Raw genomic sequence first — 25,259 nt, 5'->3', positions numbered from 1 at the left:
TTTTTCCATATAAATGTATTTCTTAATTTATTTAATTAGTCTTTGAATTTTTTTTTTTTTTTTTTTTTTTTTTTTTTTTGCGGTACGCGGGCCTCTCACTGTTGTGGCCTCTCCCGTTGCGGAGCACAGGCTCTGGACGCGCAGTCTCAGCGGCCATGGCTCACGGGCCCAGCCGCTCCGCGGCATGTGGGATCTTCCCGGACCGGGGCACAAACCCGTGTCCCCTGCATCGGCAGGCGGACTCTCAACCACTGCGCCACCAGGGAAGCCCTGAATTTTTTTAGTGTTATATCCTTTTATTATTTAATATTACAGGATCTAGGCTTGTCTACTGCAGTGAGTAAGGCATCTTAGAGTTCCATGGTATAAAAATAAGGATGAATTTTTGTCATATCCCTCAGAAAAACTGAGTATTTGCTCTTGGTTCTGGTTCCTGAGCTTCTTCCATTGCTCCCAATTAAAAATTTTAAATCAAATCTCATTAGCTAGAAACAGAAGCCATTTATCCCTTGCTGAGTGCCAATTATATATATTACTTTCTCAAAATGAAATATTCTTACTTGTAGAATCAGACAGTCTATCTTCCCTTTAACCCTGTTTTTGCCCTCAGTTTTAAAAGATTTTTAAAGATTTCTATTTGCATTTCTGCATTTTGAGCGGTTCTCATGTGAAAATAATTATGATTTCATAAAATTCACATTCCACTGGTTCCTTTGAATCTTACCAAGCAGTCTTCTTTATAACAGCAGCAATGAACCTGAACTGTTTCAGTGCTTTAATTACTGAGATAGGTCACAAATGTCAAAGTCGAGCCAGTGGCTTATAGGAGTGAAGCTTTATTATTCTTTATGTTGGTACAGCCCATCACTTTTCTCTGAATTCTTATCATGAGAACATAATAAAAATATGTATAATATCCAATTATTTGGCATTACATTCACTTAAGTTGCAGTTAATTCTAAGCCAAATTATACCATCTTTCTCTCTGTACCTTAGCTCCTTGAATTGATTTTCCTTGGTCTAGGAAATTTTAGGCACTTTCCCCGAACCTTGTACTTATTCTTCTAATGTTATCTGAAGTATTCTGCCTCTGCCCTCCTCAGCCTAAGAGCTTTCTTTAACTTCAGAGGCCTTAGGCAGTGATTATTAAAATGTGGTTGAGTCTGCCATATGCTTGCTAAGCTAGTCATTTTAGGCATTAACACTTATTATCACCTCCATATTTATATTTTTGAGATACAGTAACTTCTCACTGGTATTATTTATATGCCCCCCTCACCCCTATTCTCATAGTTTTGTGTTCTGCTTTTTGTCAGGGGTGAAAGACAAGTGGGTGGTGTGATTTAGGGCAAAGAACAGCAGGCTTCCAAACAGCAGATTTGGATTTTAGCCCTGGCTTTGTCATTAAGTAGCTCTGGTACCCCAGGCAAGTCACCTGCCCTCTCTGGTTCATTTCTCATCTATAAAACAAGATGGCTGGACAAGATGATCTGAGGCCAGTTCCAAAGGGAGAAAAACTGGCCTAAGGAACTAAAGGCAGAGAAGGTAGAGAAGTGATATAGTAGTTTCAGGAAGAGGATTGTGGCCTTTGGTTTAGAAGATCAGGCTGCCCAGAAGAACCAGTGGTCATTTCCTACTTTATCCATAGTCCCTGACATTAAGGTTGGTGGGAATGGACTTTCCAAAAGCAATCATCATACCTCCATTTCAGAAAATGAGATTTTTTTTTTACGCTACTGACAATTCTTATTTATTGAAATCAGTGCTTAAGAAACTCTACCTGTGAACACTTTGAAATCCCAGTTCAAATCACATTAAAATATTCCATGATTCATACTTTCAACCAATTCAGATTGGTCTCTCTTTCCCAGTTTATCCCAACTGGTGAAGTTTTACACAATAAACATCTTTAGCTTCCTAGAGTTACATTTTTACTTGTTTGACTTATTTGCTGATTTTTGTAATGTGCTTATATGATAAAAAATTCTATGAAAGTGATAGGACAATTGGTTAGAGATTACTTTTTTTGACTTTTATTTATTTTTTTATACAGCAGGTTCTTATTAGTTATCCATTTTATACATATTAGTGTATACATGTCAATCCCAGTCTCCCAATTCATCCCCCCCGCAAATTTCCCCCTTTGGTGTCCATACGTTTGTTCTCTGCATCTGTGTCTCAGTTTCTGCCCTGCAAACCAGTTCATCTGTACCATTTTTCTAGTTTCCACATATATGCATTAATATACCATATTTGTTATTCTCTTTCTGACTTACTTAACTCTGTATGACAGTCTCTAGATCCATCCACGTCTCTACAAATGACCCAATTTTGTTCCTTTTTATGGCTGAGTAGTATTCCATTGTGTATATGTACCATATCTTCTTTATCAATTCATCTGTCAATGGGCATTTAGGTTGCTTTCATATCCTGGCTATTGTAAATAGTGCTGCAGTGAACATTGGGGTGTATGTGTCTTTTTGAATTATGGATTTCTCTGGGTATATGCCCGGTAGTGGGATTGCTGGGTCATATGGTAATTCTATTTTTAGTTTTTTAAGGAACTTCCATACTGTTCTCCATAGTGGCTGTATCAATTTACATTCCCACCAACAGTTCAAGAGGGTTCCCTTTTCTCCACACCCTTTCCAGCATTTGTTGTTTGTAGATTTTCTAATGAAGCCCATTCTAACTGGTGTGAGGTAATTCCTCATTGTAGTTTTTTTTTCTTTCTTTTTTTTTTTTTTTTTTTTGCGGTACGCGGGCCTCTCACTGTCGTGGCCTCTCCCGTTGCAGAGCACAGGCTCTAGACGCGCAGGCTCAGCGGCCATGCCTCAAAGGCCCAGCCGCTCCGTGGCATGTGGGATCTTCCCAGACCGGGGCACGAATCCATGTCCCCTGCATCGGCAGGTGGACTCTCAACCACTGCGCCACCAGGGAAGCCCCAGTGGTGTTGAATTTTGTCAAAAGCTTTTTCTGAATCTATTGAGATGATCATATGGTTTTTATTCTTCAATTTGTTAATATGGTGTATCACATTGATTGATTTGCATATGTTGAAGAATCCTTGCATCTCTGGGATAAATCCCACTTGGTCATGGTGTGTGATCCTTTTAATGTGTTGTTGGATTCTGTTTGCTAGTATTTTGTTGAGGATTTTTGCATCTATATTCATCAGTGATACTGGTCTGTAATTTTCTTTTTTTGGAGTATCTTTGTCTGGTTTTGGTATCAGGGTGATGGTGGCCTCATAGAATGAGTTTGGGAGTGTTCCTTCCTCCGAAATTTTTTGGAAGAGTTTGAGAAGTATGGGTGTTAGCTCTTCACTAAATGTTTGATAGATTTCACCTGTGAAGCCATCTGGTCCTGGACTTTTGTTTGTTGGAATATTTTTAATCACAGTTTCAATTTCATTGCTTGTGATTGGTCTATTCATATTTTCTATTTCTTCCTGGTTCAGTCTTGGAAGGTTATACCTTTCTAAGAATTTGTCCATTTCTTCCAGATTGTCCATTTTATTGGCATACAGTTGCTTGTACTCGTCTCTTAGGATGCTTTGTATTTCTGCGGTGTCTGTTGTAACTTCTATTTCATTTCTAATTTTATTGATTTGAGTCCTCTCCCTCTTTTTCTTGATGAGTCTGGCTAATGGTTTATCAATTTTGTTTATCTTCTCAAAGAACCAGCTTTTAGTTTTATTGATCTTTGCTATTGTTTTCTTAGTTTCTATTTCATTTATTTCTGCTCTGATCTTTATGATTTCTTTCCTTCTACTAACTTGGGGTTTTGTTCTTCTTTCTCTAGTTCTTTTAGGTATAAGGTTAGATTGTTTATTTGAGGTGTTTGTTGTTTCTTGAGGTAGGATTGTATTGCTATAAACTTCCCTCTTAGAACTGCTTTTGCTGTATCCCATAGGTTTTGGATCATCATGTTTTCATTGTCATTTGTTTCTAGGTATTTTTTGATTTCCTCTTTGATTTCTTCAGTGATCTCTTGGTTATTTAGTAACGTATTGTTTAGCCTCCATGTGTTTGTGTTTTTTACATTTTTTTCCCTGGAATTGATTTCTAATCTCATAGTATTTGTTCAGAAAAGATGCTTGATATGATTTCGATTTTCTTAAATTTACTGAGGCTTGATTTGTGACCCAAGATGTGATCAATCCTGGAGAATGTTCTGTGAGAAGAAAGTGTAATCTGCTGTTTTTGGATGGAATGTCCTATAAATATCAATTCAGTCTATCTGGTCTACTGTATCATTTAAAGCTTGTGTTTCCTTATTAATTTTCTGTCTGGATGATCTGTCCATTGCTGTAAGTGAGGTGTTAAAGTCCCCCACTATTACTGTGTTACTGTCAATTTCCTGTTTTATAGATAGCTGTTAGCAGTTGCCTTATGTGTTGAGGTGCTCCTATGTTAGGTGCATATATATCTATAATTGTTATATCTTCTTGGATTGATCCCTTGATCATTATGTAGTGTCCTTCCTTGTCTCTTGTAACATTCTTTATTTTAAAGTCTATTTTATCTGATATGAGTATTGCTACTCCAGCTTTCTTTTGATTTCCATTTGCATGGAATATCTTTTTCCATCCCCTCACTTTCAGTCTGTATGTGTCCCTAGGTCTGAAGTGGGTCTCTTGTAGACAGCATATATATGGGTCTTATTTTTGTATCACTTCAGCGAGCCTGTGTCTTTTGGTTGGAGCATTTAATCCATTCACGTTTAAGGTAATTATCAATATGTATGTTCCTATTACCATTTTCTTAATTGTTTTGGGTTTGTTATTGTAGGTCCTTTTCTTCTCTTGTGTTTCCCACTTAGAGAAGTTCCTTTAGCATTTGTTGTAGAGCTGGTTTGGTGGTGCTGAATTCTCTTAGCTTTTGCTTGTCTGTAAAGGTTTTGATTTCTCCATCAAACCTGAATGAGATCCTTGCCGGGTAGAGTAATCTTGGTTGTACGTTCTTCCCTTTCATCACTTTAAATATGTCATGCCACTCCCTTCTGGCTTGTAGAGTTTCTGCTGAGAAATCAGCTGTTAACCTTATGGGAGTTCCCTTGTATGTTATTTGTCGTTTTTCCCTTGCTGCTTACAATAATTTTTCTTTGTCTTTAATTTTTACCAATTTGATTACTATGTGTCTCGGCGTGTTTCTCCTTGGGTTTATCCTGTATGGGACTCTGCGCTTCCTGGACTTGGGTGGCTATTTCCTTTCCCATGTTAGGGAAGTTTTCGACTATAATCTCTTCAAATATTTTCTTGGGTCCTTTGTCTCTCTCCTCTCCTTCTGGGACCCCTATAATGAGAATGTTGTTGCATTTAATGTTGTCCCAGAGGTCTCTTAGGCTGTCTTCATTTCTTTTCATTCTTTTTTCTTTATTCTGTTCCCCAGCAGCAAATTCCCCCATTCTGTCTTCCAGGTCACTTATCCGTTTTTCTGCCTCAGTGATTCTGCTATTGATTCCTTCTAGTGTATTTTTCATTTCGGTTATTGTATTGTTCATTTCTGTTTGTGTGTTCTTTAATTCTTCTAGGTCTTTGTTAAACATTTCTTGCATCTTCTCAATCTTTGCCTCCATTCTTTTTCTGAGGTCCTGGAATATCTTCACTATCATTATTCTTAATTCTTTTTCTGGTAGGTTGTCCATCTCCACTTCATTTAGTTGTTTTTCTGGGGTTTTATCTTGTTCCTTCATCTGGTACATAGCCCTCTGCCTTTTCATCTTGTCTCTCTTTCTGTGAATGTGGTTTTTGTTCCACAGGCTGCAGGACTGTAGTTCTTCTTGCTTCTGCTGTCTGCCCTCTAGTGGATTAGGCTATCTAAGAAGCTTGTACAAGTTTCCTGATGGGAGGGACTGGTGGTGGGTAGAACTGGCTGTTGCTCTGGTGGGCAGATCTCAGTAAAACTTTAATCCAGTTGTCTGCTGATGGGTGGGGCTGGGTTCCCTCCTTGTTGGTTGTTTGGCCTAATGTGACCCAACACTGGTGCCTACCCTGGCTCTTTGGTGGGGCTAATGGTGGACTCATGGAGGGCTCACGCTGAGGAGTACTTCTCAGAACTTCTGCTGCCAGTGTCCTTGTCCTCATGGTGAGACACAGCCACCCCCCACCTTTGCAGGAGACCCTCCAACACTAGCAGGTAGGTCTGGTTTAGTCTTCTATGGGGTCACTGCTCCTTCCCCTGGGTCCCGATGCACACACTACTTTGTGTGTGCCCTCCAAGCATGGAGTCTCTGTTTCCCCCAGTCCTGTCGAGGTCCTGTAATCAAATCCCTCTAGCCTTCAAAGTTTGATTCTCTAGGAATTCCTCCTCCTGTTGCCGGACCCCCAGGTTGGGAAGCCTGACATGGGGCTCAGAACCTTCACTCCAGTGGGTGGACTTCTGTGGTATAAGTGTTCTCCAGTTTTTGAATCATCCATCCAGCAGTTATGGAATTTGATTTTATTGTGATTGTGCCCCTCCTACCATCTCATTGTGGCTTCTCCTTTGTCTTTGGGTATGGGGTATCTTTTTTGGTGAGTTCCAGTGTTTTCCTGTCGATGATTGTTCAGCAGTTAGTTTTTTTGTGGTACGCGGGCCCCTCACTGCTCCGGCCTCTCCCATCGCGGAGCACAGGCTCCGGACGTGCAGGCCCAGCGGCCACAGCCCACGGGCCCAGCCACCCAGCAGCACGCGGGATCCTCCCAGACCGGGGCACGAACCCGCGCCCCCCGCATCGGCAGGCGGACCCCCAACCACTGCGCCACCAGGGAAGCCCCAGCAGTTAGTTTTGTTTCCGGTGGTCTTGCAAGAGAGAGTGAGAGCAGGTCTTTCTACTCCGCCATCTTGAACCAATCTCCAGAAAATGAGATTTTTAAAGCTGAGACTTTAGAGATTTCTGGTTAACCCCCATGATTTTACATATGATGAAATTGACACCCAGAACAGTAGTAATACAATGAAATGATCATTGACAGAATCTTCTGCAAGACTGTTTCAACACAGTCTATATAATACAGCTGACTGCAACTAACCATGCGCAGTCTTTATAACTGCTTCTGATATTCATTTGTGATTGCTCACATTTAGGAATAAAATATGAAAGAAATGCTTTGTTAAAAATAGTATCAGGGCCTCCCTGGTGGCGCAGTGGTTGAGAGTCTGCCTGCCGATGCAGGGGATACGGGTTCGTGCCCCGGTCTGGGAGGATCCCATATGCCGCGGAGCGGCTGGGCCCGTGAGCCATGGCCGCTGGGCCTGCGCATCCGGAGCCTGTGCTCCGCGACGGGAGAGGCCACAACAGTGAGAGGCCCGCATACCGCAAAAAAAAATAAATAAATAAAAATTAAAAAAATAAAAATAGTATCAGGTTTTCACTACATCCATTCTAGCTTCTTTATTTCTTTCAATAATTTAAAATTTTAGACATCTCTTTTTTAAACAATTTGCTTAATTTTGTACAATTTTCTTAACCACAGCATCCAAGCAATTCATGTTATAGTTACAATCTAAATTATTTAAGATACAAATGTTTATTAGAGCTACCTCATTCAGAAACTTGGTTGTAATTATTGGGCAGTTCCTAGACTCCCTTACAGAAACAGAGTGCTGTTTCTTCTTGCTGTTTCTAGACTTCTTTTCAAACGAGTTCAGAACTAGCATCTAATTTCCCTTTTTGCTGTCGTGTGATGAAACTTCCGTTGGGACTAAGAATTAAGGTAGAAGTAGCAGCAAGTGTTTTACATTCTCCTCAACTAGTCTCAGGTTATGCTCATTTCATAGTCCTGCCACTAGGGCCATGTGCTCTGACAAACGTGTGAGTATTTGTTGGTGTTATAAAATATATTTGTTAAAAAATAAGGACTCGGGCCTCCCTGGTGGCGCAAGTGGTTGAGAGTCCGCCTGCCGATGCAGGGGATACGGGTTCGTGCCCCGGTCTGGGAGGATCCCATATGCCGCGGAGCGGCTGGGCCCGTGAGCCATGGCCGCTGAGCCTGCGCGTCCGGAGCCTGCGCGTCCGGAGCCTGTGCTCCGCAACGGGGGAGGCCACAACAGTGGGAGGCCCGCATACCGCAAAAAAAAAAAAAAAAAAAAAAAAAGGACTCTTTTTTTTTAATATCCGAATACACTTCCCTTGTATTATTACACGTTTCCCCCTAATATTTCATTATTTCTCAGTACCATTATTAGAGGGACAGAGGAGGAATACATCCATTGACCATTTTGTTTCTCTGGAAGTCTGAGCAATAATACCGTTTTATTTGTAAAATTGAATCATTACCCATACTTTTAAAGGGTTTTCTACTTTTAAAATGTATTCAATCGTTGCTCGCCATTTTTATAAAGACCAAAATGGAAAAAAATTTCAGACTCACAGGATGATTATAGCCACGTATGCATCGCTTCAGGCAAGCTGAGCCTCTCCTTTTTAAGTAGTGCAGCCACTCATAAGCCCGCTGGCAGCCTGCCGCTCCTCTCCACTCTCCACTTCTCCAGTGTAAAGTAGCCCTGATACCTTCCTAAGCAGCCTCTCCTACAGAGCACCTGCCGGAGTTTAGCCTGTAAAGACTGCTGATGGTGAAGGCTCTGGCCCTAATTAGCTTCATAAAAATCTTTCTCTGCGAGCAAGGATCCCAACCACTTTGATTTCTGGAATTTGTCATTATGTTGTGTTTGAAATTCTTATCCTATAATTCCCCTTTAGTTGCAGTCCGGAAGTATATGCCTTGTCTCCTCCATGATTTCTGCCTTGAGCATTGGATCCTGCAGTGTTGAAAGACATCTTTTTATTATGATCCACAACTAAAAACTCCCTTTTTGCTTTAAGAAACCAAAGGGTGCCTGCATGGCATCACTTTTGGAGGTTGCTAAGCTTGTATGTTTTTCTAACACTTCACATTAAATAATAGTTTTGCTGAACAGTTCTTGAAATTCTGATAAATACTGTTAAATCAGTGTTGAACAAAATGTGCAATGCATATTAGAGAGGGGACACATTCTTATGCAGGGATATGGGTATATATGTTATATATGCCAGTATACAACCCACCATTCATGCCAGGACTGGAAGGATTGCTGAAGATAAACTGGTTATCCTACTATTATGATCCTCAGTGTTGGTCTTTGCAGCCAGCATCACTTTAGGCAGTGGCTAATTATTACCCCTAACAAAATCGACAGCATTTGTCAGTCTAAGTTAAAGACAAAGATATTCTGGGTTGATTAAGAAAGCCAGGTGTATTAATCTCCTTTGATGTTTTAAAAACAACTGACAGAATTGTTGAGAGACTTTTGAAAATATTAAGGGAAATCCATTTCATCTTCTAGGTATGATGACTTATTTTGAAAGCAGTGTCTGGGACATCAGTTTGTAATCATCCATTTTCCATTCATTCGTGCAATATTTGGTATGTGTCTGGTGCTGGGAATAATGCAAACAGAAATAATTCAGATAATATCCATTCACCAGGAGCTCATAGATGGGCATAATACAGTTATATCACTCAATGCAACCAGATCTGTTTTTCCAAACTTACTCATCTTTAATAAAAGAAACAATGAAGTACAACATCTGCAACTTAAACTTATTTAATTCATTCAGTGCTACTTTTTTGGAGTGAACAGTAGCAGCATTAGCATGTGGTTCTTTGAGTTGGATCAGGCTGCCCTCTGCAGACTCCGTTATTAACTAAGAACAACCTTAATTTGGGGATCAGGAGATGATGGTATGGCAACCTGCCCCAGTGACTGCAGCTCCCCTTCTTTAGAGAATTCTCTCTAGAAGAGGTGATACCCCATTAGCACACTAACAGGATCAACAAAGAAGATTAAATGAGATGATAGGGTGGGGTGGAAATTTGGAGGGAATGGGAATAAACTGGTCAAAACTTTCTAAGGTAACTAGGCTACTAAGGCCTAGGGCAGTGGTTCACAAACTCTGCACATCAGAATCACCTGGGGAATTCGCTTATTACTGCTTTCAGACACTGTGATTTAATTGGTCTTGGCTGAGGCTGGGGATAGGATTCTGAAAGATTCTAACATGAGAGAAGTTGGGAACCAGCTCCAGGGGGGCAGGACTTTTTAAGAATCAAACCGTCTAATTGTATTTTGCTAAGAACCATTTGAGAATGATACACTATTGGTCACACTGAAACCCAGAGAATACTGGCGTTGAAAGGGAACTGAGATCATTAGTCCAGCGATTATACAGGGGCAAATCTTAGGTCATTTATGGCTCCCAGATCTGCTTAGCCTGCATAATGTTCTAAAAGACTTGAGCGCATTCACATAAAAATCTGGATGTTTAGTTTCTGTGAAAAATCAGATCTGACAACTCCGGACCTGCGGAGCAGCAAGACGCCAGCACTCAGCAGTAGTGTAGTCCCTTATTCAGGCACCTGCTCTCCAGTTTGCCAGTCAGCACCAGCCTGACCCTAGTGGGCATTTGATTTGGTCCAATTGACTCTTGCCTTCTACAAAACTAAAAACTAACTTTCTGCAACTTTCATCCACGGCTCCCAGCTCTGCAGCACAAAGGAAGCTCATTCCTTCTTCTGCATGAAGGGGCTTCAGCTTCTCAAGGGAAGGATTCTTGTTTTCTCTCTGAACGTTCTCCTCCAGCTGAATACCCCTAGTTCCTTCAAGTATTCCCTGTGTGAAGCACGTTCTGGACTCCTCACCATCCTGGTCCCTTTGTCTGGATATATATCCTCCTTAAAAAATGTGGTACCCAGAGTGAGATGCAGCGTTTGCACTGAGGTCTTCTGACCATGGCTGTGACACTTTTATTGATAAAATCTGAAACACCACTAATTTTTATCAGTGTCATCACATGGCTGGTTCATGTCGAGCCTGTGTCCAACTGAAGTCCCTCCCCTAAGTCTTTTTTATATAAAATGATAAGCCAGTTTTCTCTACCCCAAATTTATACAAGCTATTTATAATTTAAACGAAGATGCTACATTTATGACCTGTTTAATTTCATGATGGTGCCACTCTGGAACTATTTTGAGTTGTAACTGTCTTCTATTACATTAACAATGTTGGGTTGCTCCACTCTCAAATCTTTCTGATGCCTTCATTCAAATTGCTGATTTAAAAGATAAAGTTGAATAAGAGCCCTGTGAAATATCAGTAGAGGCCAAAATCACACATTCATTAATCAACAATTTGTTTAAATACCTGAATAGATGTCCATGTACTACACCATCAAGGCCATATTTTTCTTATCCATGAGGCTGTTGAGAAACCCTTTCAGGAACTGATTTATACTGTATTCCATTCATCTCACCTAGTAATGTAACAGCCCTATCTCAGGAGGAACTAGGTTAGTGCTTTCCCCAGTTTTGAAAATCAGAACACTAGAAGACAGCAGCTATTTCTTGCTGAAGGCTATCTGGCTACTTCAGGGTATGCCAATCTATCCCTTTGAATCTTTACGTGATGGAAGTGAAGTTGAGTCCATAAAGAATTTCTACATAGGCAGAATCCAGGACTCAGGAGGTCAAGGAGACAGAGATTATGCATGTAGAACCAACAGCTTGTCAACTTTTAAGAATCCTGAGACAGAGCCTGTTAAGAAGCAAATGACAGACAATTCTTTCTCTACATTAAATCCGATTTTCAACACAAAAAGTAATGGATTTAAAAGGGAACCTTTAGCATAACCATACTTAATGACTTTCTTGATTCAGTGACCGTCCCCAAAACAGGCAAACAATTTACATAACTTGACCAATTTGGAAACTGCTTGGAATGCCAAGGTCATCCTCTCAGAAAAGCTCAAGTTCTTGTGTTCTCTGATAATCTCTCAAAAGCACAGTTTCAGTCCTAGGAAGCTGATCCTTGAGAATTATTTTGGGACTCTTCGGAGTTCATTCATGAGCCAAAGGGCAACACTGAGCACAGCCAGGGAGCCCGACTGGTGAGTGGCAGCCAAAGGAGTTGGGACGTACATCAGCAGAGTACTAATCCCCAAGCCCACCTGTTACAAAGGAAAGAAAGCAGTAAGCCAAGTAGGAACCACATATTCAGAGCTGAAATGACTGGCATGGATAACCAGATACACAAATCCTCCACATTCTCCCATCAGAATGTTACAAAATATATTGTTAAATTTCACAAGTAGACTTAAAACAAAGGAAATTCAAACAAATTAGATAAACCTAAAATTCCTTTTAATTATCCTTCATCTAGCCCAGTTCTCCTCCCCAAAGGTAGCCACTGTTACCAGTTTCTACACACCTATACTTTTGTATACATGTTTATAGAGAAACAGCTTGGTGCTTTTAAAAAAATATATTGTTCTGTCACTTGCTTTTTTTCCCTTAATGTATGTCTTGAGATCTTATTATTTTAAACTACAGTATAGTATTCCACAGTATGGATATACCATAGATGTTTATTTAGGCTGTTTCCAATTTTTCACTATCACAGTAATTCCACAATGCATTTCCTTGGACAGGGCAGGCATTAATAAGTCAATATGCTTGATGAAAGGACTAAACACTTAACACTTCAAAAGATATTGCCAAACGCCCACTAAAAAGAGCTATACCAACTCATGCTCTCGCTAAGAATATACAAAGGTATCCATTTTCCTATACCCATGCCAACATCTGCTTACCTTTTTTTTTCATTTGTTTCCAATCTGACAGGTACAAAATGGCACACATTGCTTTAATTTGTTCCTCTCTGATCATAGGTGAGGCTAAACAGCTTTTCATATTTATTGGCCATTCTTCATTCCTCTTGTGAGAATTGTGTATTAATATCCTTTACTTAAGTTTCTGGTTGCTAACCTTTTAGTCTACTATAAATATTGAAAATATTTTCTCCTAGTCTGTTACCTTTCTTTTTAAATTTTGTTTTGGGGACACCTTCAGAACAAAAAGAAGTGGTTTATACCTGTGTGTATGCCAAAGCTAGCAGAGTCACTGCTGCTATCTTGGTCCTTCGAGGAAGGGGAATTCTCCGGGAGAGGAAGTAGAGTGCTGTAATGGCAGCAACTGAAGTGATTCCCTGCAGGGAGGAAAGAGTCTCATCAAGTGCCAGGAAGAAATGTCCCACCCTCCTGGTTTCTGCTCACCTTACAGGTAACTCCACCAGATCCACTGAATAACCACTAAGCACTTTCCCCTCCCAGGCAGAGAACCACCTGATTACTCCTCCTCCGCTTCTTCCACGCTCCTCTTCTGTTTGCCACTTCAATGCCAACCAGGCATGGCTCCACCTAAAGTTTCTGCACGTACCACTTTATACACACTTACTCTCAGCAATCTTATCCACCTTCCAATGTGGGTGTCCCCCAGGTGTGGCCCTCAGTTTTTAAATTATTCTTTTCATCCTTATCCCTAATTTTATCTCTACTCCAATCCTGTATTTTTAAAACAGGGCGAACACCAGCACATGAAGGTTACTGTTTCCCTGGGCTGTGACTAGAGGAGGTGGTGGTGCTGCCAGCTAGGGCTGAAAATGATCTGAAATCTCCTTTTCATTTCCACCTCTTCAGAGAGAGGGTCTGCAGCTGGCAGGAGGGTTTCCATCCCCCTTCCATGATGTCAAGCAGAATGTTTTTCTATCACTTTCTATACCAGTTTCATTTCTTTTCCTTTTCAGAGCTGTCCACGATGACAATTTCAACCAGACCTGACTTATTCCAAAATGCTGTGCGGCAGTGGGGACTGAGCCCACACAAGGTAACTTGCCCAAGCCCCAGCATCCCATCTGGGTACGAGGCCCCTGGGCCTCTCTCTGGGTGCATTACTATCATCTCACACTCAACGTACCTCAGTCTGATGACATCCTCTGTCTCTAGCTCAACACTCATTCCAATAGTCCCATTTCTCCTGGTGCGTTTTAAACATGCCACAGAAGAAACTCTGGGATCTCCTGTGATCCTTCTTTCCCTTTATTCCTGCAGCCAGTCTTCTGTTCCCTACAACCTCTCTCAGACTCACCAAGCTTCTCAAGTCCCAGTCCCACCATTAAGCCCTGAAGCCCATCACTCTCACGGCATTACTACGATAGCACTACTGCTTCTCCCGGGTCTCCTTGCTGCTCATCTCTCCCTGCTCCAAATTATTGTGCCCAGGCCACCAAGCTGACCTTACAGCAGGCCCTTAATAAATATTGGCTTAAATAAAATGAGTATTTATGATGCTCTTAGCTCCTTGGGGTCTTGGTTCAGCCCCGACAGCTGTGTGTTCAGCAACCACTGTCTTTGTACTCTCTTCTCTACTCAGCCTCATTTTTGCTAAAATGACTCTCCTATGCATGTGCAGGATTGACGGGAGTTATCATCTGCCAGATGATAAAAGGCATATTTGAATCTTTCAGAAGGTGGCAGTATCCTGAAAGTCAGAATTTGGCTAGAGGGGTGTGGGTAATTAAGACAAAAACGTCCCATCAGAAAACTGGTACTAAATTTCTTCTAAAAAGAAAAGGAAATCTAATTCCCACTCTACCGTCTCAGTGTTGCCATCAGTGCTCAGACGCCGCAGAGCCGGGAAGAGGCTCCCTGTGCTTAGTAGCCAGTCACCACCAGCCAGACTTACCAGAATCCGGTGATCAAACTGCACCGTGGTGGGATTCTCGAAAACATTCCTCAGGAGAGGGGAGAAGGTAAAGAGATCCTCTGGGATCCAAGATTCTCCCATCTTGGGGAAGGAGTTGTAAACAAGCCCAGCATCCAGCCCTGCCACAAAAGCCCCTGTATTCCAAGGTAAAAAGTATTTATTAAAATGAAAGAAAGAAGAGATCAAAGATCAAATACTAGTTCTTTTTTTTTTTTTTTTTTGGCGGTACGTGGGCCTCTCACCGCTGTGGCCTCTCCCACTGCAGAGCACAGGCTCCGGACGCACAGGCTCAGCGGCCATGGCTCACAGGCCCAGCTGCTCCGCGGCATGTGGGATCCTCCCGGACCAGGGCACGAACCCGTGCCCCCTGCATCGGCAGGCGGACTCCCAACCACTGCGCCACCAGGGAAGCCCCAAATACTAGTTCTGACATAGAAAATGTTTATTATCCCAGAGTTAGACAAAAGGAATAGTCAGAGAATAGAAAGATCAGTAGCACAGGTTCTCAAACAGGGAATATATATCACAATCACCATGGAAACTTAAAAAAAAAAACCCCAAAAACGCTGCATCCTTACCTATTCCCACCCCAAGATTCTGGCATGCCTCCCCTAGAGGGGTGGACTAGAAGCTCTAGAGGAGGCATATTAGTTTAGAAAAGTTCCCTTAGTGCTTGTGATGTCCTGCTTACCTCCCCAACTGAGAACTACTCATCTATTCTGGAACTAGTTAATTTACTCCTTCACTTCCTCAAGTCTCCACTCAAATGTCACCTTATCAAAGAGATCTCCCCATTTATCCTATACTGCATAAGATAGCCCTCCCCCACCCCACCTCTATCCCCTTATCTTCTTTATTTTTCTTCGAAGCACCAAACATTATCTGACATGTTATGTTTTGTTGTTTATTATCTGTCTTCCTCAAGTGCTCAAAAAAATCTTATAAACTAAATCCTGGGTAAACACACAAAGAAGGTATCCATGAATTTAATGGATGACTGATCCATTACTTATGATCAAAGATTCAGGTATGTTAAATCACATTCCTTATTTTTATAAATGGCATTTATAAAGTCAAAATTCATGTTCTTCCACCAAAAAAGGGGAGGAGGCTTGGGTGGATCACTGGTTTGATGGTTTTATTTAGAGCTGTGCTGTCCAATCAAACTTTCTAAGATGATGGAAATGTTCTATATCTGTCATCCATCCAATACAATGGCTGCTAGCCACCCACGTGGCTACTGAGCACTTGAAATGTGGCTAATGTGAATGAGAAACTCAACTTTGAATTTTATTTACTTTTAAGTAACTTAAGTTTAAATAGTCACACGAGGCTACTGATAATTGTATAGGGCAGTTCCAGAGTAAGAGAGGTAGAGGTGTGATTTAAAGAATGATAAAGATCTGTGTTAGTCTCTTTGCCCCAGTAAACTCCCCATCTAAGGCCATCTTTGAGGACAGGCTTTTGTCGGACCCATCTTGGTGTAGTGTAATAATAACAATAATGTCGGGACTTCCCTGGTGGCGCAGTGGTTAAGAATCCGCCTGCCAATGCAGGGGGCATGGGTTCGATCCCTGCTCCGGGAAGATCCCACATGCTGCGGAGCAACTAAGCCCATGAGCCACAACTACTGAAGCCCACGCGCCCTACAGCCTGGGCACCGCAACTACTGAAGTCCGCGCACTCTAGGGCCCACGTGCTGCAACTACTGAAGCCCGCATACCTTGAGCCTATGCTCTGCAACAAGAGAAGCCACTGCAATAAGAAGCCCGCGCATTGCCATGAAGAGTAGCCCCTGCTAGCCGCAACTAGAGAAAGCCCACGCGCAGCAACAGAGACACAACGCAGCCAAAAAAAATAATAATAGTAACAATAATGTTGATATAATAACAACAGCTAACACTTACATAGCCTTTGCTACATGTGAGGTGCTAAGCACTTCACATATATTACTCAAATTATTATCATCTTCCCCATTTTATAGATGAGGTCATGAAGCCCAGAGAGGTTACATAGCTTGTCCAAGGTCATGTAGTTCACAAGTGGTAAAGCCAGGATTTGAACCTAGACAGTCTGGATCCAGATAGATACTCAATATTTTTGTTCAACTAACTGGAAAGCAGGATTTGGGGAAGGGAGGAAGGAATAGAAAACAAGAGGATGAAGATGGTGGTATATGATAGAGGCAGGTATGAAAAGGAAATATAAAGATACAGGAGGAAAGCATTAGGCAAGAAATCCCACCTGATGTGGAATGAAGCTAGGCCAACTTTGATAAGAAGAGTCCTACCTGAGAGAGCCGTAAGGAACACCAGGCCTGCAGTTCCATGAGCAAATCGTCTCAACCTCAGGAGTTGACGCGTTTCAGGCAACTAAATAAGAAAAGAAAATCACACAGATAAACTGAATGCAGGAACTATGAAAGGCAGCAAAGGTCTCCAAAGCCAAACCCCAGAGACAATCTGAGGTCAGATCTCCTCTGACCCCTAGACTAGGTTAAGTACTCCCAGTAGATATTCTATTTTATTCTATCTAAATTTTATTAAATTTATACATTTACTATTTGTCTTCCCTGCTATCTTGTAAGTTTTGTGAAGGCAGGAACTGCCATCTGACTTGCTTATTATAGTAATCCTAGCCCAGTAGTTGGCATATAGGTATTCAATATATATCTGTTCAGTAACTGAAGGATCTGCATTGTTCACGGGAAAATACTTCACCATGGTTAAAGTGATGTGATTTAAGGTACAGAACTGGATTTTCATGCTGTGTGTAATAATTCATGTTTAGCAAATATAATCAGAATCAAAACTGCACAAAATGCCTAGAGTAGAGATTCTTGCATTTAGTGTTTTGGGTAAAGCCAAAATTTGTTTTTATTTCTACTGTAGCCGACTTGTGATAATAATCAGTGAATCAACAAATATTTAGTAAGAACTTTATACACAGATAACCATAAAGATACAAAGGAAAGTCAGAGTGCTGCCCTCAAATGATTTACAATCTAGTATGTGAAGAGTTAGGCATCATTACTAAGATTTTGCAGGACAGTATATCAGCACTGTCCATTGGAATTTTCTGTGATGATGGAAATGTTCTATTATCTGTGCTGTCTAATATATGGCTAATGAGGGTTTAAAATGAGGCTAGAGCAACTGAAAATTTTTTTAAAAGTTAATTTTATTTAAAGTTTAAGTCGATAACAAGTTTGTTTATATAAAGTTAATTTTAGTTAATTTTAATTAGAATTTGAATAGCCACATGTGGCTAGTAGCTACTGTGCTGGACAGCACAGTTCTATGTGGTTGACTAGCATCTCAAATCCTTTCTGTAATTAGTGCAGAATATAAATAAACAAAAAGAGAAAAATAATTAATAATTAAAAAGTCATTGGTAATCTTTAAGAGTACCATTCGGTGGAGAGTATTTAGGAGAGTGTGGGCATGTGTGTAACTGTGGAGGTGAATGTGTGGCTGGGTATATATAGGGGTGGGTGGGGAAGCCAGATGACAAGAATTGGAAAACAAGAATGGGTTGTCAGGATGTACAGATACAGATGTAGTCAATTCATTTTAGATGTCTGGCTTTGAAAGTAAGAAGAACAGGAACTACTCAGGTGTGGATTATCTACTATACCAATGTTTCAGCCCCACCTGGCTTCCCTGTGGGATGACTGCCAAGTCAACATCTCCTGTCCCTATTGGGATTCGGACCACTGGCTCCAAGTACCTACTGGATGATTCTATTTAAAAGTCCTACTATCATCCTAAACTTCACTCCATCAACAGGTTATCCAGGCCAACCATGACTTTAATACCTAAAATAATACTCATTTTAAAAATACCTAAAAAAAAAAAAACACCTAGTGTTTTCCTTTAATCAGCATACAGAGAAAATACTTTTAAGCAAGATCACTACGGTTTACTATTTTGTGAGATTTGCTGAATGGTAGGGTCCCCATATAAAGAACAAACAACTCAACGTCACTCTTGTACACCACTAAAGGTCTACAAATAGCTCTCGTTCTGGTCTTCCTCACCTCTCCATCCATCATCCCTCTGGGAGTCAGAAATAAAGTGGTTGGGGTATCTCTTGTTGTTGGTACTCTTTCCTTTTTCTAAAATTCATCTTTTCATCTTTCTTGATAGGCAATGCTGACAGAATATTTGGCACCTATACTAATTCTCCTTTGAATAAGCTGCTCCAGCCCAAAAGAATAACTGCAGTTTTTACTTTGCCGTCCCAAAGCTATCCAGAGTCCCAAAGTTCAATGTTTCTCTAAACTTTGGTTATATCTAGCTTCTGGTAAAACTGATAGGTGTTACTAAGGGAATGCATGCATTTTGACAAATAACTTCCCATTAGTACCAGAATTTCCATTTCTCTGACCCTGGCAGCATCTGTACAGATGTGGTAGACAATACAGACTGACTTCACCTTGTGCTGAGGTAGCAGCAGTGAGAGCGAGGTCCACAAGCTGACGCAGTAAAGCACAAGGGCCGATCCCAGGTGGGCGGCAAGGCGGTACTGACTGACCCGAGGGATGTCATGGGAATCTGGTTTCTCTGCTAAGCCACTTTTCACCATATACCATCCCAACAGGCCCTGCAACCAAAAAGAGAAGAGGCAAACAAAACAAGGTTGAAGCTGTTTATTCAACTTTACTCTCTGAGAAAGTGAGTACTCCTACCTGACTCCTCCTTTCCATACCCTCCCATATCCCCAGTATCCCAGGAATCAAGACCTACCCAATTTCCACATACAGCACCAAAAATACTTCACCACTGTTTAGAATAACATTTTATTGAAGTAGAAGCCAAATATAGAAAAGTACACAAAAGTGTATTTGGGCAAAAGCTTACAAATACTTGGCATAATTTAACATTATGTAAACCAGTGAAATATGAAAGTAAAAAGACATTTTGATTTTACAAAAACTAGATGCTTTGGAGAAACCTCACAAAGGTAACTGCTTAAAAACAATTACTGTCATGTTAGGTGGAAAAAAGACAATTATAAAGGTTTGGGGGGACGTCATAAAAATCTATAAGGCTTTTCAGGCAAACTGGTTTGCAAGTGTCTAAATTTCTATTCCTCTTTTAAAAAATGGTAATGAAAGTACATGTTTAAGTTGAAAAGTTTAAGGTATGTATTATTATTCTATGATTCCCTGTTTTAACTGACTTTTTCAAGTAACCAAACAACTGTCAGCTCTAGTCATATCAGATAAGGTACCCTTTCACCCTGACTCTCCCCAGCCAATAATCATGTTTAAAGAGGTGGGAGAATCCCACCTTTTCTAAATATATACTCCTCAGGAAGTCTTTTTGGGTATTTCTTTCCCCCTTCAAGACTACCCTACATGTTCTAATGATCGTGATTTCACCTGCACAGGACACTGGAAGATGAGGGAGTATACAGTGTGATTTGCCAGCCCTCACTTTCCTCCTCCCATAATCCTATCTTGCCATCTTCAAATTTTTGCCTCCCTGGAAGTCTATCTTAAGTAGGTTTTATTTTTCTTTTTAATTCTGAAACAAACTTTCACTTTGTTTCATCAATCCTTCCTAGTTTCTATTAGATTTTTATTAATGTCTAACTCTTTATTATCTTTTTCTATCACCTTTATTTTGTCTCTTACATCTCCCTCCTTAATTCCTTTTCATTGGTTTGTATTCTTACCACTTTGAGTTAAATCAACCAATTAGCTTCCTCTTGATCAAATTTTGGTATTTCTTTGATGCTCTGAGACTCTCCCTTAGGGCCTGTATACCTTGACCCAAATACTCACATGTGTCTTCTCTAACACTCCTTTCCTTGGCTCTCAGGCTTCCCTAACCCCTTAACTGTGGGAGTCATTCAAAGCCCTTTTCCTTAAGAAAAGAGAGAAGTTCAACTTATATAATTTTAATCACCATTTATACTTTCAGCTCTCAGCTACATCTGTATTCTAAGATTCTTCATCCCACAGAATGTTTCTCTCTTCTGGAATTTCCCTATTTGCTTCTATAGCCATTCTAGCATAGGGATCCCACTTCCCCATAGAGCAGGCAAGTTAGAAAAAGGGAGGATACAAGAACCCAGGAAGAAAGCCATGATGGAAAAGAAACTCCAATTCTTGTGACATAAAAACATATTTACTGAGTGCTTCCTGATTCCAGGCACTACTCTAAGCACTTGACATGCATGATCTCACTTAATATTCACAGAACCTAAGTGGTAGGTTCTATTATTATCCCCATTTACAGGTAAGGAAAGCACAGCCTACAGAGGTTAGACAACATGCCCTACTAAGTGACAGAGCTGGGCCTTGAAACCAGGCCTGTGACACTAAAATCCATGCTCATACCCACTTTGTTACACTGTTTCAAAGATTACTTCATTAAAAACAATGCCAACTTGGAGGCTCCTGAGAACATCTCTGGTTTTCCAAACTTGAGTAAATCTCACCTGGAAGCAAACTAAACCACAGAGGGCAAGAACACGTCCTTTCAGGCCACGGGTGAGCCAGCCCTTTCTCCAAAAGTAGGCAGCAGGCAGGATGTATGCGAGGCCTACAAGGCGACCCCACATTCGGTGCGAGTACTCCATGTACCAGATGAACTTGAATTCTGCCAACGTCATATCATGATTCAAGCTGGGTGAAAAGGGATGTCAAAAATAAGAAAGAGAAAAAAGTTCATCTAATTTTTATTTCCTGATAGAATGTAGGAACATTCTCGATTTTAAAGCTTGACTGGTCTGCCCTCTTCCTCAACGGCCACCTCAGAATCACTTTGGAATTGGAGGTTTAGAGTAGGGAGCTCACTAAACATAACTGAACCAAATATCGAAAAATAATGGAACCTAAACATTCTGAAATGTTTAAATAAGCAAAAGATTGCGTGGGCCTACTGGGAAGTTTACCCGATTTTCTATAATACTTACATTTTAAATTCTGGAAACTGCTGATATTTTTGGAATTCTGCTTCCCATTCTTCTTGGCTTGTAGGTGGCTTCATCTCCTTTATTAAATGCCAATCTACCATTGAGAGGCCAGACTCTGTCAACCTTAAGATAGGAAAGAAATTTGAGTGTATTAAACTTGAGTGTGTATATGTGTGTGCACCACACTGGATTATTCATAAATGGTTTACAGCAGCAAGTGGATCTGAACTTTACCCCTATAAAGGTAAACACATCGTTTCATCGTTTCCTCTTTTGACAACTTGCTGTCTTCTTACTGCTTAGAATTTTGTCAGAAGCAGCTGCTATCAGGTACAAATTTCTTTACTCCTTGTACTATTTCATTAAACTCTCCTTACTTCTTTCACTAGCATTCCTTGACAGATAAAACCAACCCTTAGACGAAAGAAATGTGTCCTAAATGCATAACCCATATTATTTTTAAAAATTAATTAATTAATTATTTTTTTGGCTGCGTTGGGTCTTTGTTGCTGCGCGCAGGCTTTCTCTAGTTGCGGCGAGCGGGGGCTACTCTTGGTTGCAGAGCGCGGGCTCTAGGTGCGTGAGCTTAGTTGTGTGGCATGCGGGCTCAGTAGTCGTGGCTTGTGGGCTCTAGAGTGCAGGCTCAGTAGTTGTGGTGCACGGGCTTAGTTGCTCCGCGGCATGTGGGATCTTCCCGGACCAGGGCTCGAACCCGTGCCCCCTGCATTGGCAGGCAGATTCTTAACCACTGCACCACCAGGGAAGCCCCAACCAATATCATTTACACAGGGAGAAGAGACTGCTACAGATATAAATCGGTTTAGGTTATTGAGTGAATTTAAAGACAATACAACTCAAATTTGTTGCAGTTTCCCATAACAGCCTATATAACACATAGGTATTTTGAAATAAGGGCACAGGGAATGTGGAGAGAATTTGAGGAACACAAACTTTATTAACACTATAAAGTATTTTCACAAAAAGGGGTCAGGGTTCCAAAAGTAAAAAAGCTGATTTCTGGTCTGAGGCGGGAAATGTACAAGACAAACCTGGAACATCTTATCCAGAAAGCAAGGAATCAAAGGTTACTAGGGTCCTGTCAAAAAGACTCTGGAGCTAGTATGAGGAGGTTCCCACTGATGAAGATGGGACAATTTGGGCAAATCTCAGTACAGTGGATTGAAACATATCAAATATATTTAAAACGAGGAGCTCCTAATACTTAAAAACTCACTTTATTGGTCACCTTTGGAGAGTGTTTGGGAACCAATTTCTTATTTTGAAAATTGGTAAATAAAAGGAAAGGAATCAAGTGTTTATCTTGCCTTTCCTAACACATTGTACCTTAGGATAACCAAATTGCTGATGAGAGAAAGTTTCTCTTTATAGTTAAGCTAATAAAATACCTATTACAATTTTGCAACTCTAGTGAAATAATGTATTTAGGCAATGATCATCAATGGCTGTTGACATCTCTAACAGACACCAGATATTTATGAATGTTCTAATCACCTGTGAAGTATTTTGCCCCCTGCCCCCCAACCTGAATCGGATCAAGCAACAAGTGGTTTACAGGAAATACAGGGGACAATGGACATCTTAAACAACATAAGTATGCAATCAGCAAAATCTAGACTGTGAGAAACTCCAAAAGGACAAATGACTTGGGTTTCTTCAACAACAAAAAAACTGCAAAGGGGGTGGGAGAGGTGGAGGGAGTAGAATCCAAATCTATAAAATCTCTTTATAGATTTAAAGAGACCTAAGAGGCATGCATAGGAACCAACTGAGAGGTATGGAACTTATCTGTACTTAATTCAAACAAACTGTACAAAAATTTTTGTGACAAATTTGAACTCTGATTGTAGGGGGCAATATACACAAACAATGCACAGCTAACAGGTAAGACCTGAACCAGTCTTTATGAAGGGCTTCTACTAGTAAAACCCTAAACTGTTCTAGGGCTGGGCAAGCCATCAGACCTGTTCCCTCTGTAGGCCTCAGTTTCTTCATACGTAAAATGAGGGAGCTAGATGAAATGATTTCTAATGTCCCTTGCCCCTCCGTCATCCTGCACTTTAATGATGACTCAAATAGCTGACTCACTATGAACAAACTACTCACCTAGTTACTCCACCAAGAATAACTGCTCCAGCCACTGTTCCACTGCAGACCAGGAGCCATCGGCCCACCACCCGCTCAGCAGCCTTTGAAGGATGGGACACTGTACCCCTTCCAGGTTGCAAAGCTACTTCAGAGATGGTGCTGTATTGCCCTGGCCTCAAGGGGCGCCTGATCCCACAGCTGCAACCACACTAAGGATCAAGACAGACAAATTACAACTGGAGAAAGAGGGAAAGGCTTCACTCCACTGCTACTCACACTCAATCTCTATCTGGTGTGGAGTACCCTGAATGGCCCCATTTCCACTGCTACTGCCCTGGTAAATTATCATCTCTTATCTGGACTACATCCACCCCCAACTGCCTCCAATCCATCCCCACACCATCTGAACCTTCTGGTCTCTGCATATTTCCCCCAGACTTAACTCTACACCTAAATATGGATTATTTTCTTTCTCCTATGGGTCTTTAAATATGATTTTTCTCTGACCGGGGCACTACTGGTCCCCTGACTGATAATATCTACTGCAGATCTCAGCTTAGATGTCACCTCCTCTAGGAAGTATTCCCAGACTCCCCCACATCTGCAATAGGTCACTCTCCCAGCACACTATACCTCTCCATCACACACTGTAATGTACCATTCAGTACACAGAGGTTTGTCTCCATCTCCCACTAAGCTATGAGCTGTGGGACAGCAATGTCTAGTCAGTCTGGCTCTTTCCCTCTTGCACACTTCGTTTCAAACACGGTTCCCTTACATAACAAGACCTAAATAAAGATTTGACAAATCAGTTACAAATGAATGAACTGAGACTTCTTCTAAGGCAGGAAACTTTTGGTATTTTATCTTTTGCTTCCCAGTTCCTAACACACATTAATCACGCAATAATTATTAGTTCAGCGAATAGACGCCCTCTCCTGACTCTATCTGTAAGAGTCCAAACACCCATGTTTTCCCTGTTCTGCTTCTAATTAACTAAGTAACTTTAGAAAAGTTAAGCCTCAATTTACTTTTCTCTGTAGAATGGGGTTATAGTCCCTAACCTATCCGGGAGCTTTGAGCAAAAATCAAATATATGGGTAAAAATCACTGAGCTTTTACTATGTGCCAAGCCTCTATGTATATTAAATTATTTAATACAACAACCCTTATGAAGTAGGTGCTATTATCCCCATTTTGCAGATGAATAAATTGAGGCACAGAAAGGTTACCCAACTTGGCTAATAGCCCACAGCTACTAAGTGGTAAGTCCAGATCCGAACTCAGGGACATAAGTAAATGCGTCGTGAACTCCAAGGAGCTACGGAAACGTGACATGTGAGAATTATTAGCTCTGTCCTGGCCCTTTCACCCTATGCCAGCTTCCGCGACTCAGTCCGCTGCTGTGCGGTACCTGTGTTCTAGGCGCCGCCCCAGGAATCAAGAGCCGGAGACACGGGCTCCCCATCACTGCCTTCAAGGGCTGAAAGAGTAATCGCTGCATACTATGAACAGTGCACAACTGCCACGTCCACACTCCTGCACTCCCTGGTCTCCTTTCTCCGCCACCGACTGGAGAAGCACTACCGGGTCACGCAGAACGAGCCCCTCCTTTTCAGAAGGCCGGGGCGAGCAGTGACTGCGCCTGCGCTAGCTCCTGGGCTTT

The 25,259-nt window shown here is 41.2% G+C and overlaps 1 protein-coding gene across 1 annotated transcript; it reads right to left on the bottom strand.

Annotated features, from left to right (window-relative positions):
• Positions 1–9,200: 9,200 nt before the first annotated feature.
• Positions 9,201–25,184, bottom strand: LOC132491881 (cytochrome c oxidase assembly protein COX15 homolog). Its single transcript, XM_060100915.1, has 9 exons — positions 25,008–25,184; positions 23,612–23,802; positions 21,488–21,610; positions 21,011–21,197; positions 18,998–19,165; positions 16,851–16,932; positions 14,540–14,694; positions 12,891–13,004; positions 9,201–11,967 (listed from the first exon to the last, which is right to left on the bottom strand). Exons 1-9 carry the CDS (start codon positions 25,095–25,097, stop codon positions 11,836–11,838), a joined length of 1,242 nt encoding a protein of 413 aa, XP_059956898.1. The 5' UTR covers positions 25,098–25,184; the 3' UTR covers positions 9,201–11,835.
• Positions 25,185–25,259: the final 75 nt, after the last annotated feature.

The sequence above is a fragment of the Mesoplodon densirostris genome, chromosome 1, assembly GCF_025265405.1.
Source record: "Mesoplodon densirostris isolate mMesDen1 chromosome 1, mMesDen1 primary haplotype, whole genome shotgun sequence".
NCBI lineage: Eukaryota > Metazoa > Chordata > Mammalia > Artiodactyla > Ziphiidae > Mesoplodon > Mesoplodon densirostris.
This window is presented reverse-complemented; position numbering and strand designations above follow the sequence as displayed.